Raw genomic sequence first — 19,936 nt, 5'->3', positions numbered from 1 at the left:
ACAGAAAAAGAACTTGGTTTATTTTAAGAGTTCAGGGGCAGATGGCCTTATTTTGCTTCTTTAAAAGAGATGGCATTCTGTAGAAATACAATGTGCTTGAGGTCTATCAAGTTGAAGGACAAGTACTGTCATTTACCCGAACAGGGCTGTCTTTAACCTTGAGTAGCAGGAGCTTTAATGCTAAACGTATGTACACTTCCATATATCAGTCTCCACATGTTAAAGGAACATTTTAATGTGGAAGGGATATGTTTTTGACATTTTCTGTCTAAAGTTTTAGTCTCCTAATTGGCAAATTCTAAGCAGTCAGACTCTTTAGAGAAATATAGATCTGAGCTAAAAATATAGGCTCCCATCTTAACGACATTGGATACTTCATGTTTTTAAGTAAAAATTTTGTTTAAATGTCAGATAGTTAATAAAGATTACTAGTGGATTAAAAAATATAACAAAATAGGTATAGAACTCATTTTGAGCAAAGAAAAATGCAGTAAATAATCTGGAAAGGATGTGAAAATGTTTGTCATTTTCTTGATGAGAAGTTATTTTCACTATTATGAACTAAACTTTAATTTGGTCTGGGAGCAAAAGCAAATCTGATACAGTCTAATGGAATTGCTTTACTTGGTTAGCATCCAAAAATCTACAGTATTGGTATTAGCAGCCTACATATTGGCACTTTCAGGACCAACTGTGATAAGTCTGCTATTTCACTGGTCTATCTGAAGTTTTGAATGTATAATCAGGAGCCATTGTAGCAACTGGCTCCTTATGCAACAGTTGTTAATGTGGAATGGTAAAAATCTATGTCTGCAGTGAAAATACTAAGCAATATACTGTGAAGTACTTAAAAAGAAGTGATGAAACTGAGCCTTCTAGGCATATAAGGCTGCCAAACTGAAGATTTTACATTTATTTAACGTTTAATTATGTCAGTAATTGCAAAGCAGTTATTTCATATAGACATATTATGGGAGGAGAATTAAAATAATTTGTAAAAAGAATAAAAGTAATTGATTTCATGGTAGTTTTTATATCACTACACTTGCTGGTACTAAAAAGGAGCAATAAAAATAGCCCAGTTGGTTCATGTTTTGTTCTGTTTAGCCTTCTGTCAGTTTCTCAATTCAATAATGTTAAATTGCTACTTTATGATTCCAGCAATGCAAATAGCTAATTTCTTATAAAGAAAGAAAAAAAACCCAAACTTTCTTGATCCTACAAGTGATTTAAACAGAAAAAAATCTGGGTGTTTTTTTTGGTCCTACTTTGTCCGTCACAGAATTTTCGTTTTTTTAAAAGGGATTTGAAAGACCACAGATTCAAGTGTATCTGGTAAATGACTTTTAAAATATTGGTATATGACTGGGGCGCCTGGGTGGCTCAGTCATTAAGCGTCTGCCTTCGGCTCAGGTCACGATCCCAGGGTTCTGGGATCGAGCCCCGCATTGGGCTCCCTGCTCAGCGGGAAGCCTGCTTCTCCCTCTCCCACTCCCCCTGCTTGTGTTCCCTCTCTCGCTGTGTCTCTCTCTGTCAAATAAATAAATAAAATCTTTTAAAAAATAAAATAAAATATTGGTATATGACTTTTAAAAAGTGTATCTGGCATTATGACTTTCAAAATATTGAAGGAAAAATTATTTTGGCATAGAGCTGAGATAGTTTATAAAAAGTGTTAGTCTTGCTTCCTAGGTCCTAGAAGAAGAAGCTGCAAAGATCATTAAGTTTACCAGTGCTTTTAAAATTAAGAAATGGGTATCTGACCATCCATAAGATTACAGGCAACAGTAGAAAACATCTCCTTTCATAATCAGTTCTTATGTGTAGTAGGTATGCAGTGGGGAGAAGGAGGGTGAGGAGAGGCAGCATATTAAGTATTTAATAAAATAAGCATTCATATAAAAATAATTAGGAGAGTAGTTGATGCACATAGAGCACTGTATTAATTTCCTAGGACTGCTGCAACAAAATACCAAAAATCGGTTGGTTTAGCAGAAATTTCTTGTTTCACAATTCAAAGATTTTAAATTCCATGTCTCGTTCACACCAGCCACATTCCAAGTACTCAGTACTTAGGAGCTACCCAGTCAGGGAGGGCCAACACAGAACACGTCCGTCGTTGCCGAGAGCTGGGCTGGCTAGTGCTGACAGCTAGCACAGGTGGCGACTCTGCTCTTCTTCCCAAGGGTCCACATATCTACTCACTCATTCCTCCCTTCTGACATGTTATCTGCTTTTACAGAGTCACTTGTACATTTGTCTTCTCTCCCCACAGGATTATAAACTCTTTAAGGGTGGGGTCTGGTCTTTCTGGCCCTGTGACACAGTAAACACCCAATCAGTGTTTAGTTACTCTAATGAAATTAGGCACCAGTTGTTTGGATCTCTTTTGCATTTAGTCTGAGTCTAGATTTCATTGAAGTCTGGAGAAAAGAATGAATCAGAGTAGGTTTTTCCTAAACCACAAGGATTAGGATGTATGAGGAGCAGATATGTGCTAAATGGCAAGGGTTTTTATTTGTTTTTATATCAGCCCAAGTGTAGAAGAGACCCAGCAGGACTGTATTTGCAAGCTTAAAATTATTGTTATATTTGGGTACCTGGAAAGCACATTTTAATTGATTCAGTTATTTATTTATTGAGTGCCCACAAGGTAGATGGCAGGCTAGTGCCTGGCCCTGGATGACTCACTGTGAACAAAACAGAAACAGGGTCCCTGCCCTGTGATACTCATTCTAGTTCTGACAGATTAAAATATTGGCAGGACTCCCCCTGCCCAGACAGGCTGGGATGGGAGGAGCATGATTGGGCTCTGGCCTCAGATGCCAGCATTCACATAGAACCTCCACCACTCTCCTGGTTCCAAGACCTTGACCGGATTGCTTCATCATACCTGAGTCTCCATTTTATCATCGGTAAAAAGAGGGGGGAAAATGGTTCCCACCTCATGTGGTTGTAAGCATTAAATAAAATAATTTGTGTGAAGTGCTTAGTGCTGTGCATGCTGCATAGTAAGAGCTAAGTGCTATTAGTAAGTACTAACTGCTATTATTCTTATGACTACTACTCAGCCAGGAGGACCCTGCAATAAACATTAGATGTAAATAATGGGAAGTGTTTATATGGCTAGAAAATTCCTCATTATTTGGAAAGGATGTTTCCTGTCTTTTTTTTTGTCCTAACAATTTAATTCCCTTTGCTTATGTTTATATTTTGCACCAGGAGTAACTAAGATTGAAATGTGTTGCTAGATGCCCATCTCTTGCTTTACTTTTTGTTTCTTTGGTGCAGGGTTTTATTCATTTGGGACACTTCTTTCCAAGGCAGTAACAGAAATGCTTTGAGTGTCATCCGACCTCTCTTAGAGATGTATATACTTTTTAACATAGTGGCAAAGGAGAATCCTTTAAAGAGGTTTACCATTAAACTGCAAAATTGGAATTCTAAGTAACTAGCGTGCAAAGATTTAATTAGCATGGTCTCATTAATATAAATGTGTGACTTTTTTCTTCCAAAAATGACATTGCCTTTGAAAACATATCCTGGAAATGAGTTGGAAAAGAGGGGCGATTGAACTTCGAAGGCAGTCATGTGATACTTGGGGGGGTTGGCAGTTTGAGATTTTTTTGAGCCCTGCCCATTGTTTGTCTGATGGAGGACACCTGCTTATGTACCTGAATATCATATTAAAATAAAATAAAATGAAAATCTTGGACCTACCAGATTCTCCTATAAAATTCATTGCAAACCAAACTGCAGAAATATTCCTGTACCTTTGCTTTAAAACCTTTCTCGTATTCTAGAAATCTCATATCCTAGAAATCTATTATATCATTACCTGAGGGACAGAGGATTTCTCAGTAGTAACCAAGCTATTTGGCAAAGAGATGAACCATCCCTGGGCCTTCACTGTGATTTGTTGAGCTCCAGTCAAAGACTCTACATTGCTTTCAAGAGCTATAAGTGTTCCCAGCCACCTGATCTATACTTCTGATACTTCATTGACAGTCCCATTCATCTATTTCAAAATTGAAGGTTCTTTGGGATGACCATGTGACATTTGGGAGATAGTGTTTAGGGCATGGACTTTGGAGCCAGGCCATCTCTGAATCCTGCTCTATCACTGTCTAGCTACATGTCTTGGGCAAGTTACTCACTATCTCTATGCATGGTTTCCTCAATGTGAAAAGGGTAGTCATACTGCTTACCTCCCAGGGATGTTATGAAGAAAAAATAAGGCACCAAATGAGGGTTGGGTTTAAAAGTAAGGTAGGAAGGGAAGGAGGGAGGGGAGGGGAGAGGAAGAACAAAAGGAAGGAAGGAAGGGAAGGATATCTGTTCCAGATAATTTTCAAGAAAACCATTAATTTCCTTGTTGGAAGAGCAAATATTAACTTGGTTTTTTTTAGCACTTGACTCTAATTTTCTAAGTTGAGAACTCCAAAGGAAATTTATGATTGTTGAGACTCTACTCTGTACCAGCCACTTCTCAAACCTTGTTCTCTCATGAGGAAGATCTAGAGCTATCTCCTAACAGATAAGGAAATCAAGACCCAGGGAGGTAGAAAATTTATCCAAAGCACCATAGGTAGTGTCAGGATATGGACTTAGCTCTGTCTGCCTCTTGAGACCATGCCTTTTCTTAAAAAAAAAAAAATACTAAACAGTGTTGTTTTCTTTTTAAAAGCCAGGACCAAATGTTTTGCTCCCAGCCATAAGGAGTGCTGTTTACATGGGTGCATTTAAAAGTAGAAACTCGGAAAAGAATCATCAAATGCCTAAAATTCTGGAGCTGGAGAAGCACTAAGACATCATCTAGGTTTAGCCTAACCTCAACATTTACAGGTAGGGCAGATAGCCTGCATGATCTGAGTTGGAGGCAAAACAAGAGAGGTAAGGACCCACTAACTGGTGGTCCAGTGCTTCAGTCTCTGTACCACACTACCTCTCAAACTACCTGAAAACCAGACAGGGATTCTGAGCTAGATAGCTTTAGGGCATGGGCCCTATGTCCTTGACTTGCTATCTTATTTGAGATCTTGAACAAGTGACAACTTCTCTGTGAAAAACAGGGATGGTATACTTTACACCATACACATATAGTCATTCACTATAGCGGTTAATAATAGTAAGTCTTTTAGGGGTGCCTGGGTGGGTCAGATGGTTAAGCGTCTGCCTTCGGCTCAGGTCATGATCCCAGGGTCCTGGGATCGAGCCCCACATCGGGCTCCCTGCTCCGCGGGAAGCCTGCTTCTCCCTTTCCCACTCCCCCTGCTTGTGTTCCCTCTCTCTCTGTGTCTCCCTCTGTCAAATAAATAAATAAAATCTTAAAAAAAAATAGTAAGTCTTTTATTCAATTAAGTCTGTTATTAAAGTTAGCTATATTCCTAGTATTATATTATTTATAAGGTCTCTTCTATCTTGAATGCCCATTTCCAACTCCTACTAATTGTTCAAATCTACTTTACATTTCCTACATTTGAATTTCTGTGCCCTCACAGAGTTTGCAACACATTATCCATTGTCAAATTAAGAGAAGTTTAATTTATACATTCTAAAAATTAAACTTGTGATTTGGCCATGTTTATGTAGAATAGATCAACTATGATCAATTCACTGCCACATTAAAAAAAAAAAAATCAATGAACATGGTTAAGCTGACCTGACTTAATTTTTTGGAATAAGTTGGCCATCAGGATGATTGACTGAGCTGTCTACCCTATCCCTGATCTACCTAATCAAGGTCAAGATAGTGGTTATTAAATAAGCCATTTTACTCCCTAAATTGAATGATGTTTTCTTAGGCTTCTAATAAAGGGTGATTGATTAATAGAGCACTAGAGGCTAACATCCTTCAAAGAGTTTTAGTTCCTGCCCGAGTGATCAAGAATATAAATTTCAACTAACCCTACACTAAGTGAAGCAGTGTGGCGTTCTACAGTGTAAAGGATCATATGTTTGGAGAGTAGGATGGAGTCAAGTTTGGCTTCCAAATATCTAACGTCACCTCCCTGAGGTGTCCTCTATAAAATGAGAAGTTGTTTTAGATGTGCTAGGTGATCTCTGAGGCCTTTTCCAACTTTCACAATTTGTGTTTCTCATACTTCACAGGGAGGTCAGCTTGTTTGCCTTTGATCAGTTGAAGCCAAATGAGAATCTGAAGTAAAGGCTCTTCCACAAGCACCTTTCCCCACCATGCCAAGCCACTTACTTGGATTTGGATTTATGCCAGCTGGCTGTGTCTGGGCTTTTTGCTTTTCATTTTTCTTTCTTTCTTTTTTTAAAGTTTCTTTTGTAATTCTTCAGTCCATCTAGTCTAGCCTTGCCATTTACCGTGCCTTGCCAACCCTCCTGCAAGGGCTAATGTGCTGTCCATGCCCAGTTCCTCTTGGAAGCTGAATGAACTATAACCCCAGCTTCTATGCTCAGTTTGGAGACCAGCTGCACCTTTGGGTTTCTCCCAGAGATGTTGCCCGACACTGCACCTGCAGTGTGATGGATTTGCCCTGGACCAAAAGGGGAAGGAAAATGAGGCGGAATCAAAAGATCACTTGTGTTTACCCTCTCCTTTGCACAGTAGTGCATTTATACCACCCAAGTATACCAGAGAATTTTTGAGACTTTATTAATTAATAATAATAATAATAAATACAAGAAGAAGAGGAGAAAAAGAAGAAACTAAAATAAAACTAGAGAACGGACAATCAAATTTTTCTCTGGGAACCAGGAAAACCATAAGCATTTAAAGTGATCAGATTAGGAAATGCTGAATTAGGGATCAAGGCTTGGGTTTTATTTCATTTCTCTGCCAAGTAACTGGGTCATCTTGGATCACCTAGGGGACCTGGAAGGTTCTTCCTGCCTTTAAAAGTAGGTCTTCCAAAAGAAAAGTGTGTAAAATGAATTTTTTGTAAATGCAACACTTTTTTTTAAACCACTAAAATTTTCTTCAGAGCAAAGATTCACACTATGATATAATGAGTCTCTAATTATAGGCTTTTACATATGGAGTATTTGCCAATAGTTTAAAATTGATATTTAATCATCTACTTATCAAATACATTAGCTCAGCATTATAGCTGATATGATTATTATTATATTTATATATAATTCAGAGGTTACAAACTGGCCACAGGCCATAAAAGGCCTTGGAAAGCATATGGTTTTTGTCTGGCCTACACAGTTAACATTTTTGGACACTTTGGGAGTCCATGCACACTCCAGCTTTTTACATGATTGTATTAGATTCAGCTGACTTCACCTACCTAGCCCCTGAAAGCACTGGAGTTTGAGATTTTGGCATAATCAAGCTAGTTGCCTCCATAACAATTTAATAACAGAAAAGGAAGGGAAGAAGAGGATTGCCTCTCAGAAAATGGCTAGAAGTAGTTTTGCATGACACCCAGGAGAATGGGTTGAAAGATGACTTCCTGAGGTTCCTCTTAGCCTGGGAAGGAAGTTATGACTACCTTTAGTCTCAACCTACTTACTATAAGATAAATAAAATAGGACACAAAGTTACTAGACTTGCTCAAGGTCACTTAGGAAGTTTGTGGTGAAGCCAAAATTAAGAATCCCTTCCCTGGTGTCCTCATTCTGTTGCTCGGCCCACTCAGACATGCTCCTGCACTGCTTGCTGATGAATAATGTGGGCTCTCAGGAATAGTTCCTTATGCAAAAGAGCCTCAGCAAGCTTCATTATGTCCTTGCAAGGGGATAGACTTTATTGTTTCCTTAATGCGTTACGGAGACTATTATAGCTCTTCCTCCCATACGAACCCTCCATCTGTGATCACTGACACACACTACAGGGTGTTTTGGTTTGGATAATGTGTGAAGCAAGGAACATAATTTGAGGAAATGGTTGAAGAAAGAAATCTAAGATTCAGAAAGGTCCAGGGACCAGACAAAAGTCCAAGAAACTAATGTCTTTAAAAATAATCCATGCAGGGGTGCCTGGCTGGCCAAGTCAGTAGAGCATGTGACTTGATCTTGGGGTCAAGAGTTCAGCTCCATGTTGGGGGAACAGATTACTTTAAAAAAATAATAAAAAAATAAAAATAGCCCCTGCAGGTTCAGTGTTCACAATGTACTTGCAATATCTTATTTCCTTCCCAAGGAAAATAAAATATACCCTCCAGAAAGAATTTGCTGCCATCTCTCTCTGTCTGGCTCTACCTACACTAGCCATCTATGTTGTTAAAAAAGCCTCGCCAGGCTTTTTTCAGAACTCACGGTTGCTAATACCACAAAAGGTACCCTCTGCTGATTTCAACTTGCTACTCCTTTCATACTCAACACCCATTAGAAAGACTAGATCCAGTGAGACATCAAACCTGTAAATAATAATACCTAACACCTCTCGGGCACTTGCTATGTGCCAGGCCCTCTGCCAGAAGCTTTACATTTAACATCTCATCCTAATTCTCTCACCACCTTTGCAAAATAGGTTTTATGATCTCCATTTTCTAAAAAAAAAATTAACTGAGACTCAGAAAGCTTCAGTAACTTGCCCAAGGTCACAGAACTGAATTTGAAACCAGGTTTGTCTCCAGAAGCCACACTTTTCACTCTAAACTCCTGTTTCCAAAAGCTGATAGCCAGGTACCTGGGTGGCTCAGTCAGTTGAGTGGCTGACTCTTGCTTTTGGCTCAGGTCACGATCTCACCAACTCTTGGTTTTGGCTAGAGTCATGGTCTCAGGGTCATGAGACCAAGCCCTGCATTGAGCCCGCATTGAACCCCGCATTGGGCTCCGCGCTCAGAGGGGAGTCTGCTTGAGATTCTCTCTCTCTCTCCCTCCCCCTGCCTGCCCCCCACCCCGGATCTTGCGCTCCCTCTCTCTCAAATAAATAATCTTAAAAAAAAAAAAGTATAGCCTTTTGAGCCTAACAATCAGCCACTTGTACCTGCAGCAGAAGTCAAGGTGGCCTTCAGCATAGGAAATTATTTCTGGGAGGTCAATCCAGTGAATGCAGTCTGGCTCCACCTTGCTCCCATGCCCCCACAACACAGTGGCTACAGGGAGAATTTGTATTGAGACACTGCATTTTTTTTTAAAGATTTTATTTATTTATTTGACAGAGAGAGACATAGTGAGAGAGGGAACTCAAGCAGGGGGAGTGGGAGAGGGAGAAGCAGGCTTCCCGCAGAGCAGGGAGCCCGATGTGGGGCTCAATCCCAGGACTCTGGGATCATGACCTGAGCTGAAGGCAGACGCCTAACGACTGAGCCACCCAGGTGCCCTGAGACACTGCATTTTTTAACCAGAAGGAAAGCTTCATTGAACAAAAATCCCATTGTCCCATTATTAAGCCATACCTAAAAGAAGATAAGCAAATTTGAATGCTGCATTAGCTCTGGATCTATTTGGGGACCAACAGACTAAAAAACTGATTTTCCTAAACACGTACGCAGTGAATTTGGCCAGTACGCATAAAAGCACATGTCCTAAGAAGGCATTTTTCTTCATTTTCGGGGAGGGGGGAGGGGGGTCAGAAATTTAGTTTTTCACTGCTGTGACTACTATGTCTACGAAAGGATGCTAATTTCCAGGTTGGAGGTTTGTATTCCATAATTTGCTTGCCTGCATAGGGTTTTAATTTAGCACAGTGCCATATTTGGTCTCTGAATTTCTAACACTTAATTCCAATAATACTGGTTGAAAATATAATGGAAATGGTAAAAAATAACCACAACTTTTTTCCAAACACCTGTCATGCCCAAAGGTCTTAAAGAGATTTGCTTATTCATTACCTCCCAATACTCCTGCAGGGTGAAAATGAAATTTAATAGCAAACTTGATGAGGTTCCAGAGATTCAAATAAGTATCTGAGGGCTCACTCCGTGCTGGACTCTTTCCCAGGCTCTTTAGTTATCATAATTTTCATATATGAAATATGTATAATTAGCCTTAATTTAGGCACAGAAACTGAGAGAATTTCCATAGTTTATACAAGGTAGTAAGTGAAGAAGTCAGAATCTGAATACAGATCACTTGATCCCCCAAGACAGAATTCTTTCTACAAACTGAGAGCTATCTGGGTTTTAATATAATTAGAATTAACCTAATCATCATGTTATTGTGATTGCTTATTTCTTTCACCCAACTTCATAAGAACTTAATGCATAAGGATCCAACCCCAAGTCATACTAAATACGGTGATTTTGTTAAAATAACATCCCATCTCATATGATTCTATGGGGAAAATGGGGATCAGTGCCAAATTGACTGCTGGTGATGACCATGCAGTCCATTTCCTTTGGAATTTTATATTCAGAGCAGAGTGTCCTAAACATATCTTATTGGAAAAAGAAGCATCAAATGTAATTATATAATTGTTTGTGGGCCTATTTGAAATGCATCCCTTGCCAATTCTGGGCCTTTAAAGATATGGGTTTTTATTTAAGGGATTGTTTCTTTAAACTGCCAGACTTGTTTATGGAACATCATTCTAGAAATTAGCAGGATATTTTCTTCTCACATTTGACCAACTTAGCCCAGTAAGCCCTAGAAGAAAGCAATTCCACTTTTCAAAAAAAAAAAAAAAAAAAACTACCAGCCATTTTTTATTTGTTGCAGAATTTAAGTTAATCAGTTGGCATGTATGTGATAAAAGTTGGCCTGAATTATAATGGATTCATGTTTTTTTAATGATAAAAAAATAACATTAAACTTTCCAGCTCCCATTTTTAAGTATACAATTCAGTAGTGTTGTACAACAGAGTTCTCTTTTTCATCTTGTAAAACTTAAATATCCATTAAGGACAAATTCCCCCCTCCCCTTCCCACAGCCCTTGGCAACTACCATTCTAATTTCTGTTTCTATAATTTTGACAACTTTAGATACTTCATATAAGTAGAATCATACAGTATTTGTCCTTTTGTGATGGGCTTATTTCATCTAGGATAATGTCCTGGAAGTTCATCCACATTGTAGATATGACAAGTTTTCCTTCTTTTTTAAGGTTGCATGATATTCCATTTTGTGTATATGCCACATTTTCTTTTTCCATTCATCCACTTAATACACATATGGGTTGTTTCCATCTCTTGGCTGTTGTGAATAGTGCTGCATTGAACACTGGTGTGCAAATATCTCTTCAAGATCTTGCTTTGAATTTTTTTGGATATATACCCAGAAGTGGGATTGCTGGATCATATGGTAATTCTATTTTTAATTTATTTCAGAACCCCCATACTATATTCCATAGTGGAGGCATCATTTTACATTCCCTCCACTTGTTACTTTCTGTTCTTTTGATGGTAGTCATCCTCATGGGTGTGAGGTCATATCCCATTATGGTTTTAATTTATATTTCCCTATGATTAGTGATGTTAAGCATCTTTTCATATGCTTATTGTCCACTCATATATCTTTGGAGAACTATTTAAATCTTTTGCATAATTTTTAATCAGATTATTTGTTTTGTTGTTATGGTAGTTGTTATAGGATTTCCTTATATATACTGGACATTAGTCCCTTATGAGATATATTATTTGCAAATATTTTCTCCCATTTAGTAGATTGTCTTTTCAACCTGTTGATTGTTTCCTTTGATGTGCAGAAGTTTTTAAGTTTGCTTTAGTCACATTTGCTATTTTTGCTTTTATTGCCTGTGCTTTTGGTGTTATATTCCAAGAAATCAATGTCAACTCCAATGTTCTGAAGCTTTTCCCCTATGTTTTCTCCTAGGAGTTTTCCAGTTTTAGGTCTTATATTTAGGTCTTTAATTCATTTTGAGTTAATTTTTGTATATGGTATAGGGTAAGGGTCCAACTTCATTCTTTTGCATGTGGATATACAACACCATTTGTTGAAGAGACTATCCTTTCCTCATTGTGTAGTCTTGGCACTTTCATCAAAGATCACTTGATCATATATGGGAGAGTTTATTTCTGTGCTCTGTCTTCCATTGGTCTATATGTCTCTCTTTATGCCAGTAACCCACCATCTTGATTACTGTTGCTTTATTGTATGTTTTGAACTCATGAAGTGTTAAGGCCTCCAACTTTGTCCTTTTTCAGGACTGTTTTGGCTATTCGGGGTCCCTTGAGATTCCATATGAATTTCAAGGTTTTTTTAAAGATTTTATTTATTTATTTGACAGAGAGAGAGAGACAGCAGCAGAGGGAGAAGCAAACTCCCCCACTAAGCAGGGAGCCCGATGCGGGCCTCTATCCCCGGACCCCAGGATCATGACCTGAGCCGAAGGCAGACGCTTAACCAACTGAACCACCCAGGCACCCAAGATTTTTTTTTTCTATTTCTGCAAAAACTGTGATTGAGCTTTTGATAAGGATTGCAATGAATCTGTAGATCACTTTGGATAGTATGGACATTTTAACAATACAATTCATGAACATGGGATATATTTCTATATATTTGAATACTTTATTTCTTTTAGCAGTGTTTTGTAGTTTTCAGTGCACAAGTCTTTCACCTCCTTGGTTAAATTTATTCCCAGGTATTTTATTCTTTTGATGCTATTGTAAGTTGGATTATTAATTTCCTTTTTGGATTGGTCACTGTTAGTGTACAAAGACACAATTGATTTTATGTATTTTGTGTCTTGCAACTTTGTTGAAATTGTTTATTAGTTTTAACAGTTTAGGGTTTTTTGTGACATCTTTAGGGTTTTCTACATGTGAGATCATACCATCTGCAAACAGAATTTTGCTTCTTCATTTCCAATTTGGATGCTTTATTTCTTTTTCTTGTCTAATTGTTCTGGCTAGGACTTCCAATACTAAGTTGAATAGAAGTAGCTAGAGTGGGCATCCTTACATTGTTCCTGATCATCGAGGAAAAGCTTATATTCTTTCATCACTGATTATGATTTTAGCTGTGGGTTTTTCATATATGGTTTTTTCTTTTATTCTTAGTCAGTTGAGTGTTTTTATCATGAAACGGTGTATAAACCTTTTAATAAACTGTTGAATTCAATCTGCTAGTATTTTGTGGAGGAGTTTTGCATCAGTGTTCATCAGGGACATTGGTCTATAGTTTTCTACTCTTGTTGTGATAATGGATTTACTTTTAAACACTGTTAGTGAATAACTTCTGAGACATGCCTTATGTTTCAAACATACAAAATGGTTTAAGCACTCTATGAAGCTTTGTTCTATGTATAATGTCATGTTCAAAAATTAGGCTGGAAAATATGCTAAAGAGAATCAGAATGGCATACAACTAGAAACATCTTAAAACACCTCCTTTTGTGTCAAGGAAGTTTCATTCTCCACTCTCAAAGAGGCTGGGAGAGGAAAATGTCTTCCCTCTATGTCTGATATGGTGTCGAACATTCTCAACTTGTGTGGTTTGTTGGTTTGTTTAAAGAGGAATCACAGATCTGCACCTCTGAAACAAATAATGCAATATATGTTAAGAAAAAAAAAAAAGAAGACGATAGCAGGAGGGGAAGAATGAAGGGGGGGAAATCGGAGGGGTAGACGAACCATGAGAGACGACGGACTCTGAGAAACAAACTGAGGGTTCTAGAGGGGAGAGGGGTGGGAGGATGGGTTAGCCTGGTGATGGGTATTAAAGAGGGCATGTTCTGCATGGAGTACTGGGTGTTATGCACAAACAATGAATCATGGGACATTACATCAAAAACTAATGATGTAATGTATGGTGATTAACATAACAATAATAAATAAATAAAAATAAAGAGGAATGTGTATGTCAAACAGAAATTTGAGTATTGCAATCCAATTACCTCATCATATATTTTAAACTAAAATGGAGGCATTACTCATGAAAATATCCAAAGCATAGCCCCATAAAAGATATTTTTCAATGGCAACAGATGGTTTTGGGAGTCTCACACAACTTCGACGCATACTTACTTTTTGCTGTTTCCTTAAATTCAGTCAAAACATAAATATTAGTGGAAATTCCATCTCAGAGTTATGAAAAGTAGATTTTTTTTTTGGTTTTCTATTTTGACGTAAAATTAAGCAATAACATGTGGTAGAAATCTTAATGGAAAATTTACTGTGGTCATTATACATGTTTTAGGATTATTCTAAACGGAAACAAAAAGAGTGGAATAAATTTGTGGAGGCAATAATATTTGGAAAATTATTATTCTCTGAAATATGTTTTTATTTTATGGAATTTCCAGATAAAAGTCAGAATCAGGTAGTTTTATAATGTTGAAAAGTTTTGTACGTACATAATATATGCTAAAATAGCCAGATTAGGTAGAGGAGAATGCCAGTGTGTTTCCTCCCCACAAAGAATAGCAAGTATCCAGCATCAGCATTATGCAACGCATTCATTTCCTTCTTCTTCCTCCAACTGCCAAATCTGGGTTGGGTGATTTTTTTTTTAATACCATCTTGTTAGACCATAGCTTAATTTGCATATTTTGTATAACAACAACAGAAATGTAGGACTTCTCTTTCTTTCTACTGAAATATGACGAATACAGAACTTTTAGGACTGGCTGCTTGTATTAGTTTGCTTCTTGGTCAATCACAAGGATAACTGTGTTTTGCAAAGTACAAAGTAATAGCAGTAAATATGAATCAAAAGTTTGCTATGTGTTGGACACTAGATTTCAAGTACCTTATATGCTGTATTTTATTGAATCCTTACAGTAATTTTATGAGGCCAAAGAAAACACTAGTCACTGAAGGTCCTTCAGGACTCAAAGCTGAAGTTCATCATAGAAAGACAAATGTAAGGAAATATATAACTCTACTTTTAATAGCTTAGGAATGATGGGCCTCGTTTTGAGAAAGCAAGATAGACAATGGATCCACAGTGGCTTTTTATACCTGATTGGAATCCAGGAAACTAGAACCATTAACTGCTAATATTATCTTTATAAGCAGATGAGCAATACATATTTGACCTCAGAAGACCTTATTAAAACCAATAGACAATGACTAAATAAAATCAAATGTCCCCAGCTTTCCTTCATTTACTTGTTCTCTAACAACCACTATTCAGCTAAAACTAATATGGATGAGAGATATAATAAGATGACAATAGGGATGCCTGGGTGGTTCAGTCAGTTAAGTGTCTGACTCTTGATTTCAGCTCAGGTTGTGAGCCTGACGTGAAGCTCATACACTGGGCATGGAGCCTGCTTAAGATTCTCTCCCTCTCCCTCTGCCCCTCAATCTTAAAAAAAAAAAAAAGGATGACAATAAATATAAATAACTTTTTGAGCTTTATAGAGATTCCTTTAATTCCCTTGATAATCCAACCTTATCTTATATAGTTGAAGAAGCTGAGGCTTAAAGATATTAAAGAATATATCCCAAAAAAAGAACATATCCAATATATCCATGCTTTATAGCTACTAAGTGGCCAGTGACATTCCCATGAGATTGTTGAAATGAAACATGTGTAGGTATGTGTGTGTTTTTCATGAAGATCAGTGATAATAGTGGGGTAAAATCCTTTGACTATTTTATTCAGTCAAGATCAGCTGTGACTATTAGAATATAAGAAAAACTGACATTTTCTTTTTGTTTTGTTTTTGTTTTTGTTTTTTTTTAAAGATTTTATTTATTTATTTGCGAGAGAGAGAATGAGAGACAGAGAGCACGAGAGGGAGGAGGGTCAGAGGGAGAAGCAGACTCCCCACTGAGCAGGGAGCCCGATGCGGGACTCGATCCCGGGACTCCAGGATCATGACCTGAGCCGAAGGCAGTCGCTTAACCGACTGAGCCACCCAGGCGCCCCGACATTTTCTTTTTGTAGTTGTATTAAATTTATTTTTTGCATAAGAATAACTGAGCTAGAAGAGCATTGGCTGAATATATCTACAGAATATACCATTTGGAAAAGAAAAACTGCTGAAAACAAATAAAAACAATTATTAGTTAAAATACAAATAATTAAGGGTGCCTGAGTGGCTCAGTTGGTTAAGCATCTGCCTTTGGCTCAGGTCATGATCCCAGACTCCTGGGATCAAGCCCTGCATCGGGCTCCCTGCTCCATGGGCAGCCTGCTTCTCCCTTCCCATTGCTTGTGTTCTCTCGTGCTCTCTCTCTCTTTCTCTCTCTCTCTCAAATAAATAAATAAAATCTTTTAAAAAATAATAAAATAAAATATAAATATCCAAAAATGAACTTTGAGTCTCTTATAAACTGCATTTCATGCTTTGCTTTTGACTTTTTGGAGCCTTGCAATTTTTAAAGCCAACTTTGTTTTTTAAAAAATGACATCTGTATGTTTTTCTGAGTGTCCCTATTAAATGTGAGTATGTGTGTGCATTTGACAATTTTACCCAATTAAATTGTAAAAGTGGTAACTATTTTTAGTGTAGTAACTGGAATGTAGAAAACTATACTGTAACTTAAAAGCTTGTGTAGTTACTTTGAACATTCTGTTAATAGATTTGTGATTATGCCTTTTTAGTAGACAAAAGAAAATCTATAATATAGAAAGTATATGGAAAAAAACATAACGTCTGTCCTAATCTAATTTTCAGGCACATCTCCAGACTTTGATTTGACGGAAGTAACTTATACCACAGAGCTGTGGGCATGCCTGGAATTGAGAGACACAGTTAAAAGACTCCCAATTGCTTCCTGCCTTTTGAAAACTCCTGAAAACCATACCTTTGGACTCCGGAATTTTACACATCTCAACCAAGACTTTGCTTGAATGTTTACATTTTCTGCTTGCTGTCCTACATACCACTATCTAGTGTTCAACTTTTGTTAAAACTTAGGGGTGTCAGGAGTTGAGCTTGCTTGGCAAGCCAGGATGGCTAGGATGAGCTTTGTTTTAGCAGCTTGCCAACTGGTGCTGGGCTTGCTAATGACTTCATTAACTGGGTCTTCCCTACAAAATAGTGAGTGTCCACAACTTTGTGTATGTGAAATTAGGCCCTGGTTTACCCCGCAGTCAACATATAGAGAAGCCACTACTGTTGATTGCAATGATCTCCGCTTAACAAGGATTCCCAGCAACCTTTCTAGTGATACCCAAGTGCTTCTCTTACAGAGCAATAACATCGCAAAGACCGTGGATGAGCTCCAGCAGCTTTTCAACTTGACTGAGCTAGATTTCTCCCAAAACAACTTTACAAATATTAAGGAGGTAGGGCTGGCAAACCTGACCCAGCTCACTACTCTACATTTGGAGGAAAATCAGATTACAGAAATGACTGATTACTGTCTGCAAGACCTCAGCAACCTTCAAGAACTCTATATCAACCATAACCAGATTAGCACTATTTCTGCTAATGCTTTTTCAGGCTTAAAAAATCTTTTAAGGCTTCATTTGAACTCCAATAAATTGAAAGTTATCGATAGCCGCTGGTTTGATTCAACACCCAACCTGGAAATTCTCATGATTGGGGAAAACCCCGTGATTGGAATTCTAGATATGAACTTTAAACCCCTCTCAAATTTGAGAAGCCTGGTTTTGGCAGGAATGTATCTCACTGATATTCCTGGAAATGCCTTGGTGGGCTTGGACAGCCTTGAAAGCTTGTCTTTTTATGATAACAAACTGGTCAAGGTTCCTCAGCTTGCCCTGCAAAAAGTTCCAAATTTAAAATTCTTAGACCTCAACAAAAACCCCATTCACAAAATCCAAGAAGGGGATTTCAAAAATATGCTTCGGCTAAAAGAACTGGGAATCAACAATATGGGGGAACTCGTTTCTGTGGATCGTTATGCCCTTGATAACTTGCCTGAACTCACAAAGTTAGAAGCCACCAATAACCCCAAATTATCTTATATCCACCGCTTGGCTTTTCGAAGTGTTCCTGCCCTAGAAAGCTTGATGCTGAACAACAATGCCTTGAATGCCGTTTACCAAAAGACGGTAGAATCCCTTCCCAATCTTCGTGAGATCAGTATCCACAGCAATCCCCTGAGGTGTGATTGTGTCATCCACTGGATTAACTCCAACAAGACCAACATCCGCTTCATGGAGCCCTTGTCCATGTTTTGCGCCATGCCACCTGAATATAGAGGGCACCAGGTAAAGGAAGTTTTAATCCAGGATTCAAGTGAACAGTGCCTCCCAATGATATCTCATGACACATTCCCAAATCATTTAAACATGGATATCGGCACAACGGTTTTCCTAGACTGTCGAGCCATGGCTGAGCCAGAACCCGAAATTTACTGGGTCACTCCTCTTGGAAATAAGATAACTGTGGATACACTTTCAGAGAAATACAAGCTAAGTAGTGAAGGTACTTTAGAAATATCTAACATACAAACTGAAGACTCAGGAAGATACACCTGTGTTGCCCAGAATGTGGAAGGGGCCGACACGCGTGTGGTAACAATTAAGGTTAATGGAACCCTTCTGGATGGTACCCAGGTGCTGAAAATATATGTCAAGCAGACAGAATCTCATTCCATTTTAGTGTCCTGGAAAGTTAATTCCAATGTCATGACATCAAACTTAAAATGGTCATCTGCCACCATGAAGATTGACAATCCTCACATAACATATACTGCCAGGGTCCCAGTAGATGTTCATGAGTACAACTTAACACATCTGCAGCCTTCCACAGATTATGAAGTGTGTCTCACAGTGTCCAATATTCATCAGCAGACTCAAAAGTCATGTGTTAATGTCACAACTAAAAATGCCGCCTTTGCACTGGACATTTCTGATCAAGAAACAAGTACGGCCCTTGCTGCAGTAATGGGGTCCATGTTTGCCGTCATTAGCCTTGCGTCCATTGCTGTGTACATTGCCAAAAGGTTTAAGAGAAAAAACTACCACCATTCATTAAAAAAGTATATGCAAAAAACTTCTTCAATCCCACTAAATGAGCTATACCCACCACTCATTAACCTCTGGGAAGGTGACAGTGAGAAAGACAAAGATGGTTCTGCAGACACCAAGCCAACCCAGGTTGACACATCCAGAAGCTATTACATGTGGTAACTCAGTGGATATTTCGCTTCTGGTAGTAAGGAGCACAAAGACGTTTTTGCTTTATTCTGCAAAAGTAACAAGTTGAAGACTTTTGTATTTTTGACTTTGCTAGTTTGTGGCAGAGTGGAGAGGACGGGTGGATATTTCAAATTTTTTTAGTATAGCGTATCGCAAGGGTTTGACACGGCTGGCAGCATCTCTAGGCTTCCAGTTTGTGTTTGGTTTTTATTCTTATCATTATTATGATTATGATTATGATTATTTTGTTTTAGTTGTTGTGCTAAACTCAATAATGTTGTTCTAACTACGATGCTCAATAAAATTATTAATGACAGGTTGGGGTTCCCCTGTGCTTTTACCAATAGCATGACCCCTTCTTCTGAAGCCATCAGTAGAAATTACCATGTCCTCCAAAAAGCTAACATACAGTGTGAAGCAGCATTGAACCTTTTGTAGCAATCTGGTCTACAGACTTTTAACTCAAGAAGCTAAGGCTAGACTTGTTACCTTCCTTGGATGATGTTAGTTGACTGTACTGTAATGTTGTATCAACTGAATTGAATGTTTGCCTTTGAACAATGATTTTTCTTTTTTTTGTAATAGTTAAAGAGGCTAAGAATAAGCTAACAGGCAATAGAAATATGTATATCAGATTTTTTAATGTAACAAACTACATGTTAATTGTTACCTTATTCTTTTTATCTTTAGTAGACACTTTTAAAAGAAAAGACAATTTTGTTGTGTTTAACTCACCAACATGTGGTGTATAATGAAGACAGAACTATAATAAATTAGTTTTGTTCTGATTTTTTTAGAACACTTGCAATAATGTATCATTTATAGTTCTTGCTAGTTGCAGTGGTGATATATTTCACATCCCTAAAACAACCACCAAAATGAATCAACTAAAGCATGATGCTTTTTAAAACTAGGCCCTAAAAAGTTTTGAATTCTTTTTCTAAGGGAAGAAATATCTATTTTAGTGAAGATATTTTAAATGAAAAGGATTTCTATATTTTAAATATTACTGATCAGACCTAATGGAGGGAAACATCCTTACGA

The 19,936-nt window shown here is 37.8% G+C and overlaps 1 protein-coding gene across 1 annotated transcript in view; it reads left to right on the top strand.

Moving 5' to 3' along the window:
- LRRN1 (leucine rich repeat neuronal 1) overlaps positions 1-19,680 on the top strand; it is a 36,903-nt gene extending 17,223 nt beyond the window's left edge. Inside the window, exon 2 of the mRNA XM_036075542.2 lies at positions 16,455-19,680. Within this exon, the coding sequence (XP_035931435.1) occupies positions 16,733-18,883 (2,151 nt within the window). The 5' untranslated portion in view covers positions 16,455-16,732 and the 3' untranslated portion in view covers positions 18,884-19,680. The remainder of the gene's footprint in view (positions 1-16,454) is intronic.
- Positions 19,681-19,936: the final 256 nt, after the last annotated feature.

This window comes from Halichoerus grypus, chromosome 1 (genome assembly GCF_964656455.1).
Source record: "Halichoerus grypus chromosome 1, mHalGry1.hap1.1, whole genome shotgun sequence".
Lineage (NCBI taxonomy): Eukaryota > Metazoa > Chordata > Mammalia > Carnivora > Phocidae > Halichoerus > Halichoerus grypus.
This window is presented reverse-complemented; position numbering and strand designations above follow the sequence as displayed.